Source organism: Aythya fuligula, chromosome 2, assembly GCF_009819795.1.
Source record: "Aythya fuligula isolate bAytFul2 chromosome 2, bAytFul2.pri, whole genome shotgun sequence".
Lineage (NCBI taxonomy): Eukaryota > Metazoa > Chordata > Aves > Anseriformes > Anatidae > Aythya > Aythya fuligula.
This window is the reverse complement of record NC_045560.1, coordinates 55,108,826-55,121,658: the sequence shown is the minus strand read 5'-3', so window position 1 is coordinate 55,121,658 and position 12,833 is coordinate 55,108,826. Positions and strand designations below refer to the sequence as shown.

Here is a 12,833-nt window from a genome sequence, read left to right as displayed (position 1 = left end):
ACTCAAATATAGCTTTCATGAACATTGTTCAGTGTCCTTTCAGTTTTGTTGTCTCTGACCCTTCTTACTTGAAGATATCAAGCACCCTTCCTTCTGTTGTTAGCTTTCATTTACATTCAGCTTTGTTTTTCTTGAAAGACTGGGGAAGCAGTAGCAGTCTTGGAACAATGAAGCTCAGTAATCTTGTACAAATGTTGCCATGACATTCCTTATTCCTTAGATTCTGTGATACTATTTTGAATATAAATGGGATGGGACTTGATCAACAAGGGCAAATACCATTTGTCTAGATGATGTGAATCTTGTTATTTTTAATTTTCAAGTAGTGCCAAAAACACGACTCACTTTGCAGAAACATAAAAATACATTTACTAATAAGAATGGATGTCCCCTATTGGCTACTCTTCTGCAAATGATCTATTTATTCAAATGAGATCAAACAGGTTTTCATCTCATCCATATGACTCATTGCTTTTGGAGTAAACTAGGAAACTATGCTTTCTTAGAGAAGAAAAAGGAGTCTTGCAGTGGATGTGTCCACCTAGAAGCTTCATCGCCAGATGGGATGTAATGTCCGCTCAACTGACTTCATTTAAACCACATATATTAGTAATAATACCAGTCAACTCCATAGACAAATACAGTTGAGCAAATCTGTCTGCAAAAAAGAGGTACATGAACTTGTTCTGAGGCACATGTAGGTAAAGCTAAACCACATCTAATATTCAGGCTGGCTAATAGAAAGTTACAGTATTGTAATTGTGTTGCACTGTTAGTTTAGTGGCTCAAGTATAAACAGATCTACGTACTGAAAAAGCATCTTTTTATTTATGAGTCATTTCGTATAGGAATAGTGGTTATGGACTCATGTTGTATAATTATAAATACTGGGAAAGTTTCTGTGGTACAGTTACCAAAGTTCTTTCCAGCAAATAATTATTGAGAAACTATTATCTTGCTGCTTAGCCAGATTAATACTGTTTAGTCCCTGGCCACTTTATTAATGATATTAAAGGTAGGAGTTTTTGGACATTATGTAGGCCATATACATGGATTGTTTTTTACTGCCATTCCCACTAGAATGCCACCTCCTTTATCTGGGTATGGGTCTGGAACTGATGATTTAAATTGCAATAAAACATTATGGCTGAGGAATTCCACTCTAGGTCTGTGATTTGACTGTAATTTTGTTTATTTCTTTCTGCTATTGAATTTGAGGGTTAGGATTGTTTAGTGTGTTCAGTGATTTGGCTGGAGAAGGAGCTCTGTTCCTAGGGGAATGCTACATTTCTTTAGACCTAAGTTTAGCAGAACATGGCTATGGTTTTGCAGTGACCACTCCCACATAGCTCATCTAGATTTTCATCTTCATTTGAAAAAGTTAGATTGTCAGTAGCAGGATTAATATGATTGATGTGGGATTAATTCTCAAAGTATTAGGGCTAATTCATCGTTGTAAATTTTAATTAACAGGAGACCTCTTCCCTCCCCCTCCTCCCCCCCCCCCCCCCCCCATTTTTTTTTTTTTTTAATATTATTGATAATAATATTAGAGGAGGTATCTGTGTTTTTGTATGCATTTGGTTTAGTGTTGAGGCTTAGTTTTTCAAGCAGTTAGTTATTCAACAGAGATTCTACCCAGAGCCCCAGGCAAAACTACAAACTCTGCTGCTGTTCATGCAGGTTTCTGTCTTTTAAACTGTACCCATTAATCATTTTGCTTACTGTAAAACTAGCAGTACAATATGTCTTTCCAAAAGCAAAACTTCTGCATAGGGCCTGGAGAACAAGTCCTACGAGGAGCGGCTGAGGGAGCTGGGCTTGTTCAGCCTGGAGAAGAGGAGGCTCAGGGGCGACCTTATCGCTCTCTACAGGTACCTCAAGGGAGGCTGTAGCAAGGTGGGGGATGGTCTGTTCTCCCACGTGCCTGGTGACAGGACGAGGGGGAATGGGCTTCAGTTGAGCCAGGGGAGTTTTAGGTTAGATGTTAGGAAGAACTTCTTTACTGAAAGGGTTGTGAGGCATTGGAACAGGCTGCCCAGGGAAGTGGTGGAGTCACCATCCCTGGAAGTCTTTAAAAGACGTTTAGATGTAGAGCTTAGGGATATGGTTTAGTGGGGACTGTTAGTGTTAGGTCAGAGGTTGGACTCGATGATCTTGAGGTCTCTTCCAACCTAGAAATTCTGTGATTCTAGCCGAGGGTATTATAGGATAGGGTATTTGGTATTTAGCCCCTCAAATGCACAGTCTGTCACGGGCTTGTGTTCTTGCACCTCATGGGAAGTCATTGCTTCTCCCTTGTCTGTGTCAGAGTGTGATTTCCTGTGAGGAAATAACCAGTAACAGGATCTCCATTTCTGCCATGAATTACTTTGTTGCAGGCAAATTATGGATCTGTATTATAGTTGAGATTTGTCATCTATAAGACAAAGGGAACATTTGCTTCCTCTGTAAATAAATGAGTGAAAGGTATTAGATGAAACAGAAATTATTAGTCATACTATTTTTTTTTTCATATAACCATTAATAAAAAATAGAAACCATGTAAATGTTTGGATGTTTCAGTGCAAAAGTCGGTGTCTGAGATAGCAGTCTTACATTTTTTTTTTATTATTATTATTTTTATTTTGTGTTACAATCCCATATTTAGAAACCAGTTGATTTATTTTAGTTAGCATTTCATAACTGCTCTCTGACTTTGAAACCAAAACTATACAGCCATCCAAAATGGTCTTATTTGCTTACTCATTTTTTCAGTACTATCTGGTCTCTTACTATCACTACGGGGATGCTTACTTGTGTGGCTTTTTGAATGAAGAAATTGTTAAATGATGCTGAAACTATGCCATATTTTTTTTGGCTGTTTTATAGCAGAAAATATAAAGGGATGGCTTTCTTTTCTTTGCTTAACCTATTACCTACAGTTGAAGCAGCACCGCAAACAGAATTGAGAATGAGAAACATATACAGCTACTGTATCTTAATTTTAACACTTACATGGCAATCTAGTACAGGGATTGTTGTTATGTACTTGGGAAGTTTTTGGACTTCTAAACTGAGTGCATCCATTTGCATATGGCTCATACGGTCCCTATTAAGGTAGTCATTAGAGACTGCATTGTCTCTTGTGCACAGTATTTTTGTGAGGTTAGACAATACTACTTTAGCTTCATTTTACAGAGGGACAAAGAAGGAACGGAGATGTATAACTGAAGAGCCCATGCAGACTGTATTGGCAGCACCTCCCTTTCTTGAGTGTCTGCAGGGCAAGCTACCACAGTTCCTTGTGGTGCTCCGGCATAGTGCTGCGTGGTGCAGTGGCTCAGAAGCTGATTCCTGAAAAGTACAGATCACAGTGCTGGAGTGGGAGGAGTACAACAGAGCATAGAAAACTTGTTACCTCTGCAAAGTTAAACCACCCTTGCTTTTTGGTAATATGACCTGAATTCCAAATAATTTGGAATGATTGTAGCTGCAGTTCAGGTACAGTCACTTTAGTAGCACCAAGAGAAGAGGGAAAAAACAGGACTTGCATATACTTCATAGGGAATTAATGTGTATCAAGTCATCTGTTTACTGCAGAATAACACACAATTTCAGGGGCTTTTAGTGACTATAGGGATTTCAGCAGTGCTAAAAATCTGTCTTTAAACAACTTACTGTAGTTCCCATAATGGCTCATGTCCCTCCAGATACAGACTACATACTTTAACTCTGCTCACAACATAAAATGAATAACAAATAACCCTTCCTTTCCCTCTTGCTGTTCCCTCTGTTTTCCATCAAATGTCAGTGTTACTACAGTGTCTGCTGGTGTTGCATCAGGGCACAGAACAGGTATCAGACTTCCTAAAATAGTACCAGACCCAGTCTTTAATCCTGTTTGAATGTTACTTGTTAAGTTAATTCTGAATTGAGTTAGCCTGGCTGCTGCTGCAAATCTGAGGACATCTGTTTACTGAGGAGCTTATTAGCAAACAGATTTGGTATGTCTTGGGAGTTAACACAGAAATGAGCTGCTAGTTGTAACTACGTTTTTATCAGCTGCTCTATCACCAAAGTTGTAATTTAACTTTATAAACTGAACAGTGGTTTAAAATCAGTGACTCACAAATGATCCTATTCTTACAGTAACATACAATTCTAAGCCAGAAATGTAGTGTACACTGTGCATGTTAATATTAATATAGCAGCTTATTATCTGTTGTGTTGAACTGGTGAAGGGATTTGCCTCAACTTGGCAAATTCCAATAGTACCCATGTTCACCACAGTGATAACTGCCCTTAATGTTTGCAAAAATCAAAAAGCATTTTTTCCAACAGAATGTGGTAGAAGATTGTTTAGCTTTCCATGGACCCTGAAGTTCAGTTGTATGTATACATGTATAAATGTATACATGCATAAAATCTCATTGCCAGCAGAATTTTGTTGTAACGGACATGAAAAGTATACATTTTTTATGTTCTTCCTGTAAATATCGAGTACACTAAAATAGCGTGTATTTGTTCATTGCTACATACATATTTCCTCTGAAAGCTAGATCTAGAAGGATTTATTTGGAGTAGTTCTTCCTTCTTCATTTTAGTCCTTGTCCCTGAAGAGTTCATGATTAAATAGTGTTCTGACATAACTCGTTGCTCATGGAATAGGATAGTGAATAAAGGTTTTGACAAACTGCATTAAAGCCATAGTTCTTGAGCCAGATCACTGCATAGAGCAGAGTGACACTGCAATGTTGTAATAATTTCTAAGGATCAAACCAAACTCTTTATCTGGAAGGTACAATACACAAATAAATCTTTGCAAGCCAGTTTGCAAAGTGTTTCAGTGTTTGAATCCCATGATGCCAATTCCACGTGCTGCTCTTGAATCCTACATTTTCCATTGCCCTGCCCAGTGCCTTTCCTTTATCTCTGTTTCTCCCTCTGCCACAGAGGTAGGAATTCATGAGGTGACTGACAGCATCTGAGAACCAGTGTGGAATCTTCAGTATATTAAGTACATCTTTTTTCACACACTGTCAGTGATGGTGATGGCTACTTGGGTAGTGAGTGCATTTAAGATGTTGGCTACATATGGTTAAGTTTTTGCAGGATTAGGATTTCCATCCACCTAGTGTTTTGAATTTGCCTAACACGCAGGAGTTATGGGACTGTCTTCTGTTGCCATTGTATAACACTGGTTTCAGGGAACGTTCCCCCTCTAAACTGGTATTCCCCCCAAATGGATTGTGTTTACAAGTAAGTAATTATTAAAATATAGCTCAGGAGTGGTGGAAGGCGAAGTCCACTTCCTAGTAGTAGCTTCTGCCTTGGTAAAATTCCAGTGCTACTAGATCTCTGATTTTTATAGGGTAGTACCTGGTGTCAGGCTATATTTCCCTCCCTGTTCTAGAATTGCTTAATATGGTAGCTTCTATTGCCTATTGGAGATTAATATTATGTATATAAACTACTGTTTCAATTACAGTTACTCTTTACATTTATCTTTTCTTGCTATACATTTTGGAAATTAACAAACTTTTAATAATATTATGTATTTGGGGGTTTTCTGTTAGATTTATTCAGTCACTTTTCATTTTCTGGCCAGCTGTTGATTTCAAGCCAAGAATGGAGATCTGCAATTATTTGAAAGGACATCATGTATTTATTATTTTCAAGCCAAGTGAGTAAATCTGTCCATTAATCAGTGGCATGAGTGTAAACCATACTTTATGATGTTGTCATTAAACCAGCAAAGATTTTTTTTCCACATTCATTTCCTTCCTTACATTTTGTGGTGTACTATTTTCTGTTGGCTGAATTCTGTACTAGAAATGCACAACGGCAAATCTGATTAGGAAGTTCAAGTGTTTCTGTGAGTACACTCCTCTTGGCAGACATCTTAGTAAGGGAATGGTGAGATGCAGTAACAAATCTATTTGACATGTTAAATGAAAAAAGCTCAGAAGCATTCTACCATATGTGTAGGTTCATAGCTGATAATACTAAGGCTTTCTTTTAAATGTAATGGTGAAACCTCAGCAGATAATTATTTTAAGGTTTGGAATATTATTTGAAATTCATCCAGACAGTTACAACCTTAAATTATGTACAATCTGACTAGATATCATACAAGATAATGGGGGGGGGGGGGGGGGGGGGGGAGGGGGGGAGGGGAGGAAGGGTGGTAGTGTTGTTTGGCATTTTCTGCCTCCACTTCAACTCAAAATGCTGTAAGAAGAGCCTTTCTCATTACATGTTATTTATAATTATTATTTCAGCATTTCTCATTACAGTCTGGATGGAGGTTATGACAAGGATGATCATTCAGTCTGAACTGTAATGAAGCATGTGATTATGTCTAAGGAAATTTCTTGGTTGAATCTTTAAAAAAATAAGATGATTAAAGCATCTTTATTTACTGAAATGTGCCACACAATTGGTAGTACCCTGGAACAGTGATTCTAAATTCTTAATCTGGATTGTGGAGTAGCAGAAATGAGCACCCCTGAAGTATTTATTGCCTGATTTATGCCAAGACTTATTTATGCTACATAAAATTTCCCCCTATTTTCTGAATACTCATTAGACTCAAAATAACAAAAAATAACTCATATTGTGTGTACCTGTCTGTTTGACAGTAAGACCTTTCCATCATTGTATTGTATCACTAATAATGCAGATGATTTGTGTAAAAGAGGATAGTGTAACTGTGATGCTTCTTGTTTGTTTGTTTTTCTTAATTCCTGATCCATCTCATTAAGCAATAGCAAAACATCCCTGTCTGCATGTGTGCAGAGAGTCTCTGGGGTGGTCTGTCTGTGAGTGCTGGATAGAGGGCATTCTCTTACTAGAACTGCCAGTGGGTCTACTGCCATTGGCCTTCAAAAATCCTTGTTTGAATACATGTTACATGGTACTCTGCGTTATAAGAACTGTTCTGGATTCTTTGAAAGAACAGTTTTTCACTGGAAAGTGCTTATTTGTGGAAGCTCTTAATGAAACAATCTATTTGGTTTCTTGGCCTCATTGTTAATAGAAATTTGGAGGAGGGAGTTGTATTTTGTGTGTGTGTGTGTTTGTAAATCAATCATCTCTGTAGTTTTTCTGTGCAGGGAGCTTGAGGAAAAAGGGAGAAAGAATCACCATTTTCCTCCCTAGGGATGTGGGAAAATGTGGATAAGATTCAAACCCTCCACTTCTGGTGCAATTTCCTGCATGATAGCTGGCTACATACTGTGAGATGGGCAAGATGCAATACATCCAGATGTCTATTTAAATAATGTGAATGGGTGACCCCATGAAGCACTGTCCCATTAAGGGACATGTGTGCCATTAGCATCCCTGATAAAAACAAAACAAACAAACAACAACATTGTCCAGGTTCTTAGTTCTAGTTATATAGATATATATATATTATCAACAGTCCCTGGCTATCGGGGGAGGGTCCCAGTTGACTGGTGGCTAGCAAACATGACGCCCATCTACAAGAAGGGCCGGAGGGCAGACCCGGGGAACTATAAGCCTGTCAGTTTGACCTCAGTGCCAGGGAAGCTCATGGAGCAGATCCTCTTGGAATCATCACGCAGCACTTGCAGGGCAAGCAGGCGATCAGGCTCAGTCAGCATGGGTTTATCAAAGGCAGGTCCCGCTTGACGAACCTGATCTCCTTCTATGACAAAGTGACGTGCTGGGTGGACGAGGGAAAGGCGTGGATGTGGGTCTACCTTGACTTCAGCAAGGCTTTTGACACCGTCTCCCACAGCATTCTCCTCAAGAAACTGGCTGCTCTTGGCTTGGACTGGCGCACGCTTCATTGGGTTAGAAACTGGCTGGATAGCCGGGCCCAAAGAGTCGTGGTAAATGGAGTCAAGTCCAGTTGGAGGCCAGTCACTAGTGGCGTGCCCCAGGGCTTGGAGCTGGGGCCAGTCCTCTTTAATATCTTCATCGATGATCTGGACGAGGGCATCGAGTGCATCCTCAGTAAGTTTGCAGATGACACCAAGCTAGGTGCGTGTGTTGATCTGCTTGAGGGTAGGAAAGCTCTGCAGGAGGATCTGGATAGGCTGCACCGATGGGCTGAGGCCAACTGTATGAAGTTCAACAAGGCCAAGTGCCGGGTCCTGCACTTGGGGCACAATAACCCCAAGCAGAGCTACAGGCTGGGAGATGAGTGGTTGGAGAGCTGCCAGGCAGAGAAGGACCTGGGAGTGATGGTGGATAGTCGACTGAATATGAGCCAGCAGTGTGCTCAGGTGGACAAGAAGGCCAACGGCATCCTGGCTTGCGTAAGAAGCAGTGTGGCCAGCAGGTCTAGGGAGGTGATCGTCCCCCTGTACTCGGCTCTGGTGATGCCGCACCTCGAGTACTGTGTTCAGTCTTGGGCCCCTCACTACAAGAAGGACATGGAGGTGCTTGAGCGAGTCCAGAGAAGGGCGACGAAGCTGGTGAGGGGCCTGGAGAACAAGTCCTACGAGGAGCGGCTGAGGGAGCTGGGCTTGTTCAGCCTGGAGAAAAGGAGGCTCAGGGGCGACCTTATTGCTCTTTACAGATACCTCAAAGGAGGCTGTAGCGAGGTGGGGGTTGGTCTGTTCTCCCACGTGCCTGGTGACAGGACGAGGGGGAATAGGCTTAAGTTGAGCCAGGGGAGTTTTAGGTTGGATGTTAGGAAGAACTTCTTTACAGAAAGGGTTGTTAGGCATTGGAATGGGCTGCCCAGGGAAGTGGTGGAGTCACCATCCCTGGAAGTCTTTAAAAGACGTTTAGATGTAGAGCTTAGGGATATGCTTTAGTGGGGACTGTTAGTGTTAGGTCAGAGGTTGGACTCAATGATCTTGAGGTCTCTTCCAACCTAGAAAATTCTGTGATTCTGTGATTTATATATCTTGGTTATATATAAAATATAAATATATATATATAATTACAAAAAACTAACCATGTGATTTTTACTATCTGTTTAAGTGGAAACGTAAAGTACTGGGGAAAAAGTATTTGCACTCTGAAAATTATAGTAGTTGGTTCCTTAATAAAATTTATAGTGATTCTCCTGAGCATACCAGTGGAAATCATATCTTTATATGAATCACAGTGCACAGACTACGCTTATTTTTTGTTCTTCAGTAGCAGCCTAGTAAATTGAGCTGAAACTCATGGCTATATTCATTTTTCAACCCACTACTCACAAAGCTTGTGATATGGCTCCCAGTGAATATACCTTTTCTGAGTATTAACTCAGAGGGTTAATTTTCTGAGGGTCTTTGTAGCTAGCCTGAAAGAGATGAAAATGTGGCTCAGCTCAGAGAATAATAGCCTTCCCACACATCTTTATAATCTGAGATGTGAAGTATTGGAGCTTGTACTACTGTACTGCTTTCCAATTACTTGTTCTGGGAATAAGTAGAAAATTGTATTTTTCTTTTCCTTTCAAAAAGTGTGTAATTTTTATGTATTTGTGTTGAAGTACCTCCAGTCAGGCCAGAATTTCATTGTGATAGGCATTTTTTTTTTTTTTTTTTTACAGATAGAATGGTTTTCCTACTCTAGCCTTTACAATTTGAATAAAGGGAATTACATAAAGCATAAGACAATGAAGCATAAGAAAATAAAATTTGCATTAAATATTTATTAAACAAACAAAAAAACACTTGCAAACTAATTGATCAGCTACAAAATGCCCATCCTATTGTAATTAGAGTTCAGTTGCTCCCTTATAAAGCAGCTGTTACACAGTACCATGCAGAGATATTTTTTGTTAAAATGTGAGCTTTCTGTTGTAGTGTATAAGCTCTAAATTGCTAAATTGCACCAACATTTGAGTGAATTGAGCTTTACTATCAGACGCATAGTTCTCAAATAGCTGAATTTTTGTCTTATTCACATTCTACAATTGAAAGGAAAAAGAGTTACAATGCAGGTAACCTTTTTATTTTAAGAGAGAGTATTAAGAGAAAGTGGTGAGGAATAAAAACTATTAAGATAATGTTTATATTCTATTTTGTCCCTTAGGGGATCAGTCCTTCAGTATAATATAACTCCCAAATTATTTTTATCTGGTCTTTTGGCATCACTTAAGCAGATTTTTCTGGCTATGTTTGGGCTTGAAGTGCAAAATGAGTGGATGATTACACCATCTAACATTTAAGAAAAACAAACCAAAAAAAACCAAACCAAACCAAAACAAAACAAAACAAAAACAAAACAAACAAAGAATTTGTGGAAGAGTAGTGAACTTCCTACACCACTTCATGATCATCAAGGGAAAAAAAAAAAAAAAAAGCATAATGAAATCTTAGTTTAGGGTCCATTTCTGTGAAGTCTGAAGGTTACCTGGATTTATTGTTTTTGTTACTCTACACAATCAGACAGGCAAACTGAGGTGGCTGTGGCAGCAAGGAGCTGGAGCAGTTTTGGTGGAAGAGGCTTGCTTGCAAGTGCATGGCACAGAACAGGGCTGGAACAGAGCCTAGTGCTCTCTGGAGCCCTGCCAGATGTCTGTGCTAGACAGAACATTGACCTGTCTGGGCAACTCGATGCTAGCTCTGCCATGTCGGCATTGTAGTCCGTCAATCCTCGTAGACATGCCCTTAGATGTATTTTATTTCAGGTCCTCTGGGACTGTCTCTTCCATATTCAGCTAGACATCTTTAGATTCTAATTTAGTCCAAGAACAAAGAGAATGGATGCAATAGGGTCACATGGAAGAATGGCACTAATAAAATAACAAACAGCTAATATTTATGTTTTATTTTTAGCTTATTTCCTGTTTTTCTTTTTGGCTGCGGCTGCTGACCTTGTCACAAAAGCTTCCTTTCTAGTTGCTTTGCTTAAAAATATACTTACACTGTGCATGTATGCATCTGCGTGACAGAGCATCAAGTTGTGGACTTGTGAGACTATACCAGTATAAACTCAAACTCCACAAGAATGAAAATGGGGCTGCAGAAGAAACTTCCTGTGAGGCCTCTTTTCCTTCTTGGAGAATGTTACTGTGCAGCCTGTATTCCCATTTTGTGCTCTTGTAGCAGGGGCAGGCAGACCCCTTTCTCCTTAGAGACTGGCGTCTTCAGTCTTACCCAGACACTGAATATCTCTCCTCCGCTACTTCATAGCAAAGGATGGAGTCAACATCTGTCCCCAGTGATATTTCACGTAAGAAAGAGTAATTAATCAAGAGTTACCTTATTTAAGCATACTAAAAGAGAGGGTAGGGCTTTCAAATAATAATACAGAATGCTATCCCTTGAGGTATCATGTGGTTTCTTGTTCTTTCTATTTTTTCTTTCCCTTTGAAGTGAGTTTACTGAGTCACATAAGACTAAAAGATATATATAAAATTATTTCTTCCCCTATTTATGTACTGACCAGAAGCTCTTCATCTTCTTAATTTCTAATCTCTTCCCCCATACTCCATTTGCTTCCTGATTTTTTTTTTTTTTTTTTTTTTTTTTTTTGGCTTACAATAACACCACAAAACCCATTCAATTACTCGTTTGGGCTAATTGTTTGTTATTATTATTATTTTTTTTACTAAGAGGGGAAGCCATTTCTCATAAATACAAGTAATCCCTCTACAAGTAAGTTTCAACACATGCTGTGTTGAAAAAAAAAAAAAGTCATTACAAGGGGTTCCCAATCTTTCATGAGTATTGAGAACATACATAAAGAGAAATGATTTTTTTTTTTTTTTTTTCCTGTTGGGCATTTGCTGGAGTTGAGAAGGTTGTCAAAGATAAAGGTTGTCAAAAGCTGACTTTTTGTGTGTTTACTTTCCCATTGTCTTCTTGCTGCCTTGGGGTGCGACAGAACTGAAATTATTACACAGTAATGTATGCTGTGGCTAAATTCCAACATCATATCATCATTGTTGCCACAAACTCATGTCTAATGATGGATGAGGCACAAATTATGCATATTTTGCTCAAAAAGTCCTGTTCATGACACATTTGTGTGCATGTTTTTTAATGATACTGTAGATGTTTCTATTGAGGGGTTCTAATTCTGCAGCGCTTAAATGACTTTAGGAGGTCTGGGCTGTAGTAACTGTACCCCAAAGACAGGGTTTTGATCACTGTCTATCCAGAAGCTCAGTATTTCATATGAAATCTCTTGGTTGTATGAGTACAAGTTAGTCAGTTCTCCCTCTGGCTCATTATGTTGTGTTTGATACCCACAGTCTCCATTAAAGTTACTTCAGCAGAATATCTACATGATAGACCCAACCTTACAGATTGCACCCATTTTTGGTTTCTGTAAGTATAATATACATATGTGTTCTATTTAAATTTTTCTTCATTTTCTTCTTTTCCTAGGTATTACGATATCTTTACGCAGTGCACAGAACATGAAGCCTTCTACGCAAGTTGCTTTTGGCCAAACCCCCTTGTAGAGGGCTTTATCACTAGAATTCATAAACAATTCTTTTCAAACTGTACTTCAGAAGATGTTCTCTGGGAAGATCCGCCAGATGAAATTCTCATAACTCTGATCTTGATCCCAGTCATGTTAACATGTGCCATGATAACACTGGTAGTATGGTGCAGTAAGAGAAGTGATATCCTGGCATAAGAAAGCCCTTGGGCTTTCTTTTTCCCATTTCCTTCTTCCAAAAAAAAACCCCCCAAAAAAACAACAACAAACCACAACCAAAAAAAACAACAAACCAACAAACAAACAAAAAGCTAAGAAAGGAGGACAGAAAGACAAACTCAACATAAAGATTTCAGATCTGCAAAAATGGAACCTGCGCAATGCTGAGATAGAGGCAGTGCTTCTGTAAACAACTACTTCTGCCAAAAATAGTGCTGCTGAGCTTGGCCATTGGTGTTGCTGGTGCAAAGCTCTCTACTACCATC

General features: G+C 39.2%; 1 protein-coding gene across 3 annotated transcripts in view; it reads left to right on the top strand.

Moving 5' to 3' along the window:
• RAMP3 (receptor activity modifying protein 3) overlaps window positions 1-12,601 on the top strand; it is a 52,318-nt gene extending 39,717 nt beyond the window's left edge. For all 3 annotated transcript variants that reach the window (XM_032182908.1, XM_032182907.1, XM_032182909.1), the window contains exon 4: window positions 12,291-12,601. In XM_032182908.1, coding sequence (XP_032038799.1) covers window positions 12,291-12,546 — 256 coding nt within the window. In that variant the 3' untranslated portion in view covers window positions 12,547-12,601. The remainder of the gene's footprint in view (window positions 1-12,290) is intronic.
• Window positions 12,602-12,833: the final 232 nt, after the last annotated feature.